Source organism: Carya illinoinensis, chromosome 3 (assembly GCF_018687715.1).
Source record: "Carya illinoinensis cultivar Pawnee chromosome 3, C.illinoinensisPawnee_v1, whole genome shotgun sequence".
Classification (NCBI taxonomy): domain Eukaryota; kingdom Viridiplantae; phylum Streptophyta; class Magnoliopsida; order Fagales; family Juglandaceae; genus Carya; species Carya illinoinensis.
This window is the reverse complement of record NC_056754.1, coordinates 10,413,646-10,420,055: the sequence shown is the minus strand read 5'-3', so window position 1 is coordinate 10,420,055 and position 6,410 is coordinate 10,413,646. Positions and strand designations below refer to the sequence as shown.

General features: G+C 35.1%; 1 protein-coding gene across 1 annotated transcript; it reads left to right on the top strand.

Annotated features, from left to right (window-relative positions):
* The first annotated feature begins 1,440 nt into the window (after nucleotides 1-1,440).
* Nucleotides 1,441-3,918, top strand: LOC122303201 (BAG family molecular chaperone regulator 1-like). The gene is made up of 4 exons (XM_043114840.1): nucleotides 1,441-2,340; nucleotides 2,529-2,785; nucleotides 2,905-3,051; nucleotides 3,146-3,918. The coding sequence occupies exons 1-4, from the start codon at nucleotides 2,112-2,114 to the stop codon at nucleotides 3,557-3,559; spliced, it is 1,047 nt and encodes a 348-aa protein (XP_042970774.1). The 5' UTR covers nucleotides 1,441-2,111; the 3' UTR covers nucleotides 3,560-3,918.
* Nucleotides 3,919-6,410: the final 2,492 nt, after the last annotated feature.

Sequence of the window (6,410 nt, the reverse complement as noted above, 5' to 3'; positions counted from 1 at the left end):
TATTATTTTGAGATTTAAAAAAAGTTAAATTTTTTATCATATTTTGTATAAAAATTTAAAAAAATTATAAAAATAAAATAAGATGAAATTATTTTTATATCCAAACTAAGTGTTAAGGCGCAATTTTCGATTATTCTAACAACATCAAAGCTCTCTAGGCATTTGGTTCTATTTCAATGATTTTGGCTTTCTATAATGGAAAGACACAAATTATTAGCTGGTGAACCCAATTTCTTGAAATCCACTTAGACCACAATGTCAAGCTCGTTAAATTTAGAATCTAATGGGTCCATTGAGGAGAACATTACGTCTGGTTTTGGATAAGACCTAGTAGATATACCTAAGAAGGGGATTATGCATGTATCTATGAATTTGTTATGATTTAACTAATTTAGGAGAAGTTTATAACAATAAAATATGGAGTACGAAACAAAATAAAATAATGGATAGATGGATGTGAGAGTTATGTCATAAAGACTATTTCTTTTACATTAAGAAACCCTCTAAATACAACCATTTATTTAAGTATTATATTATCTCAATGCAAATGCAACCATCAAGAAATTAACTAAAATTAATTTGATTATTTTATAAATTTTATTTAAATTTAAAAATTTCAAATTAGAGATCCGTATATAAATTGAATATTACAATATTTATTATAAAAATTTTTGCATGCAGTTATTTTTATATATTTTTTACACATTCTATTTATGAGATTGATTACTATATTTTTTTAATATAAAATAATTATTTTAACTAATAAGTAAATAAAAAATATATAAAAATATTTATATGTAATATAACTTTATTTATTATTGTTTATATGATTTTTTTTTATAAAATATTAATTTATATGTTTATTTATTATCGTGTAAGAACTTTAGAGAAGTTTCCATCTAAAGAAAGAAATTTCTACACGTCCAACCATTAGGAAAGAGAAACATGTGGGTGTAGCTTGAAAGAGGGAAAAAGGGAGATGCCTAGAGGTTTCGCTCTCTGTTTACCATTGCTTATGTAGGTCACTGCCACGTAGATAATACCAGGCTGATGACTTTGACCTACCAACTAAGCCCACACATTTTTTTAAAATATAATTTGGGAAGTCGCCGTACATTTAAGGGAACAATTATTGGGCATCTGATTCCTAAAACACCCTTTATTGAAACGTGTCAACCGAATAGAGTCAGTCCCAAATACATTTCAATGAATCGGGATGTACGTTGTACTCTCCCCTAGAGGGGTGAGACTCCGTGAGAGGCCCAAGTTTCCAACTTTTTTTTATTTTTACGCTTTGAACAGGAAGCTTTGGCGGCTTTCGCAGCTTCTTTCCCTTTTCTATTTTTCAGTATATAATTTTTTAAGTGAACCAATAATTTAGAAATAATTATTGCTTATAAACATTAAACATTTTATATATTTAGGTCACAGCAGCCGGGGTAGCTGGCCACTCGTTTTAATATTCATTTTCATTTTCGTCTCCTTGCTCTCCTTCCTCGGGTTTTCCAGAACAAGAAGAAAGAGAGATAGAGAGAGACAGAGAGAGAGAGAGAGAGAGAGAGGATTGAAATTTTAGTCCTTTGATATTCCGTTTCTTTAGATTTTGCTTCGGCATTGAGTCTCTCGGCACGTTCTTGAGAAAAATTGTACTTTTCAGATTCTTGGGCTTTGGTTTTATTTCAGAAGAATTTGTTTGGCCAAGGAAATCTACAGCTGGTTGACTACATTTTTGCTCAAGAGATCTATTTTCTGAGCCTTGACAGGTTCAAGATTTTTGGGTTGCAGCCGGTTACTTTCGCCGGCCCGCGATCTCTTGGAGGCTTTCTTGGAGAGTAAGCTTGAGGGGTTCGATTTTTTCTTATGCGAGACGCCATTGATTGTGCAAAGAAAAGAAAAAAAGTTGAAGTCTCTCTCTCTCTCTACGCGTGGTTGTTGTGGGGTTGGACTCGTGTAATGCTGGGGTCAGAAGCTCCAACGGGGTCTAACAACCTTTGTCTCGATTGGGTATCTCTGATTTTCGACGCAGATCGCCCATAATCGAAGTTCACCGAGATCTGAAGTTCTTCGAAACATCTTAGGGACTAAATAACAAAAGAGAAGAGGAGCTAAAGATGATGAGAATGCAGACTAAGACCACGGGGGTGGAACCAATGAACGGTCGAGGTGGTGGTGCTGAGCCTGGAGGAACTTCCGAGTGGGAGCTAAGGCCCGGAGGAATGTTAGTCCAGAAGCGAGACCCGGATTCCGATCGCAACACGGTTCCGGCACCGACAATTAGAGTTAAGGTCAAGTACGGGTCAACCTACCACGAAATCTATATCAGTTCTCAAGCTACATTTGGTACATTAAACTCTCCTAACTCCTTAATTATCTATCTTTAATGGCATCCTTATTATGATTATTATTAGGATGGAATTGAAATTGAATGAAAGAGATACTGTTCTTAATCTTCAGAATCTTTATTTACATGGGAATTGAAAACGAATGGACATTTCAAAATTATCAATGATATTGGATTCTTGTCGTAGGAGAGTTGAAGAAAATGTTGTCGGGGCCGACAGGGTTACACCATGAAGATCAAAAGCTGATTTACAAGGATAAAGAGAGGGATTCAAAGGCGTTCCTCGATACTGCTGGGGTGAAGGACCGATCAAAGATCGTGCTAGTTGAGGACCCTATTAGTCAAGAAAGACGATACATTGAGTTGAGACGAAATGCAAAAATGGAGAAGGCATCGAAATCTATCTCAGAAATCAGCCTGGAGGTTGATAGGCTTGCTGGCCAGGTATCGTTCAAAACATGAGTGACGAGTTTTTCTTTTCTTTCTCCAGTAAATGAATGAGAAATGGAAGTTTTTAGTTTGTGATTTTCATGGGAATTGATCCTTGACTTGGGATTGCCTAGGTGTCGGCTCTGGAATCCATAATCAATAAAGGTGCGAAAGTTGCGGAAACAGACGTGCTTACTCTGATTGAGCTATTGATGAATCAGTTGCTTAAATTAGATGGAATTGTGGCCGATGGAGATGTGAAATTGCAAAGGAAAATGCAGGTATGCTTTAGATGTTACTTACCTAAACGATAAGGAAGTATGTTATTTCTCTTTAATTTGTGTTTCACATTGGTTTGTCCTGATCTTAATGTAGGTGAGAAGAGTGCAAAAGTATGTTGAAACTCTAGACATGTTGAAGATAAAAAACACAACACCGACAACCAGCAATGGAGGTCAAAATCCTATGCAACATCCTCCTCAGAGGCAATCAAACGGGCAAAGACGTGCCCCGAACCATGAGCGGCAGAGGAATTCCAATGGGCAGAGACTGGCACCAATTCAAGAGCAGCAAACGAGGCGTTCCTTTGGGCATTTGTCGATCAATCAGCAACCACAACAAGAGGAGCAGCAGCAATCAAGGCATTCGACATCAGGGGTAGTTGTTACGACCAAATGGGAGACATTCGATTCCACTCCTGCATTGGTTCCACTTCCTTCCACATCCACATCCACCTCAGCCACTCATAACTCAGACAAACCAAAGTTCAGTTGGGAATTGTTCGAGTAAGCCACAGGCCGCGTATATTTTTTTTTTTCCTTTTCTTTTTGGTTTGTGTGGATGCTGTGATTTGGGCTTGTCTTTTACTTGGGTTTGGTATCTTTTTCTCATTCTTTTCTGTATCTAGATTTTGTTGAGCACCCCCTTTAGTCTGTCATCACAAATAAATGGGGTCAGTACCATATATTGATTATTACAGACCTGCTGTTCCCTTCCTCTGTTTTCCTACCGCCATCTGAATGTTCAGTTCCGATAGGGATGTTTCCATGTAGATTCGTTACTTGAAGATTATAGGCTATAAGACATTCAGATGAAGGAGATGTGTATCTTGCAATCACTGTAATCCCATCCGGACAATGTTCTCTCTCTCTCTCTCTCTCTCTCTCTCTGAACTATTAGTTTTGTCCTTATAGTTGTGGGTTATTCTGTATTTCCATATCCAATGAGTGGTGCTTCCCAGTCGAGACAAGAAACAAAATCCTGTGTTTATAACTAGCTTCCAGTAGGGGCTACAAACTCACAAAAAGAGCGGTATCGACCAAGGGGATTTAGTTAATCAAATAACTAATCCACATATTAATAATAAAAATATTACAAATAGTAATCCACCCAATGATGGATATACAGGTCTGAGCAAAGTGGAGGGGATGAAATGATCAATGTAGAATAGGTTAGCAATTTAGAAGGAAATGTGTTTTGGCATATGATTGAGTTCTTCCACATTTTCGAATTCAGAAAGAATACCCTTTTTCACCTCCAGGCGAGGTTGGAGGCTATGAAAACTGCTACACTTAGGAAACACAGAGGGCCACCTTATGGTTGTGGGCGGAGTAATGATTCTATTGAATAGGAATATTTGATCTTTGCCATCGAGGCTATCGTAAACATATTATGCCAGCTAAGATTCTGATCAAGACCGATACTGCTGCTATTATTGGCATGTGGCCATCATTCTTGTTCCAGCTTGTGTTGGACAACTCACTGTGATAAACTTCCTGAGCCACACACATTGGCCAAGCATATCTTCTCTCTCATCCCCCTCAAAATGGCCAAAGTATGAAAAGTTATATTGATTATTATTTTTATCATCAGTTGATGTGACATTGAATGATTAAAAAACATTATTTTTTAGTGTGGCATCTCTTCCTCAACCCTTGTTCAGTGCAAGGTTGGTGTCAAAGACATTCTCCGACCAAGAGTAGGCACATTTTGTTCGTTTTCCTTAAAAATGTTCGCTCTAACCATCCGCTAAATGCATTAGATGCCTAAACAGAACGAAAACAAGTGCATGTGATGGTTAACTAGGAGCCAAACAGTACAACCTTGACATTTCTTTTAAGAGAGGGCACGAGAAAGCAAGGGCTTATGTTGAGGTGACTGAGAAGAATCATGACGCATTATGGTTTCTTTACATTTGAATGGCCAATAAAGTAATCGACTCTTCCACGAAGAAGCGTATCTGATTATGAACATATGATTAAACATGTAAAAAGCAGCCTATACCATGAATAAAACTCCACAAGGTACCTATTATTTTGAGAGTGCAAAATATTCCAAGTATAAATCAAATAACAGGTCAAGATGATTGACTATCCATTGAATTAAAAATTCGAAAGTACTCCTAAGAAGTTTATGCCTTATCACAAAGAAAAATTCTACTCATCATTTTTGTAATATTACACATAATTTTTTTTTAATTTTTTAATTTTTTCTCTGATCAAATGTGTGATGTATGGATAATAAGTAGAATAAATCAATTAATTTAAGAGAAAAAAAAAAACAAATGTTGAGTGTGGAGATGATATTTTCAGCCATAATTAATGTGCACAAATCCTGTATACTCTCTTTTAAAAAATTTAGACCACAAAAAAATTTAATTTTTTAATAGTGCACATCACTATTTTTTAAAAAGAATACACATATTAAAACTGTATTTAATATTATTCATTACATTTTCATCTCACTTTAAATTCACTATCGATGATGAACTTTTATTTTGAGAATTATATATTAAAGGTTGATGAATTATGCCATATCAATATGATAGGACAGAGTGGGATAAAGACATAGAATATAACATTTAAAAAAGAAACCATGGACAATGTCGAGAATGAAACATCTTCTTGTTGGGGAAAAAAAAAATTTGAAAATAGCACAAAGTTATTCTTGAGATCATGGACCTAGTTTCCAATGATTGTTTTCCTGCAAAAGGCATGAAAAAAAAAAAAAAAAGTGTGTCAAGATTGAGGCCATTGTTAGTGGGACTGGATCGTCTTGCCTAGATGGTACATGTGTCGGCTAAAAGGAGAAGATCATAGGTTTAAGTCCGATTCATAGATTTAAGTACAACATGATCTCCCTCAGTATTATTACAGCTACAATCTTTACTGCTCTCTGAATAATTTATTATCTTACCCCATGATCTGTAAAATTACCTGGGAATCGTACTAATGAAAAATCTGAGCATATATTTTCTTCTGTCACGTTGGGTGAAATGCATTGATTACACTGCAGTAAATAAAAATCATATTCGCTCGGGACGATCTCATCTGCAATCATGTATTAAAGTTTCCAACAATATAGACTTCACGTGTTTAATTATTTAATGTTGTTTTTGTCGCTTTTCAAATCGAATCATATAACTTGGATTAAAAAAATTAAAAACAATCTCAACCCATTTCTTATTTTAAAGTATAAGTTTAGGAGGTGAACAGTGACGATTTATTTTTAATGAGTCACTATTCATCTCTTAAATTAATTTTTATATATATTTTATAAGAAATAGTTAAAGATGTAGAAATAAAATAATAGAAATAATAATATAAAAAAATAAAAAATATTATTTTAATATAATAGAGAA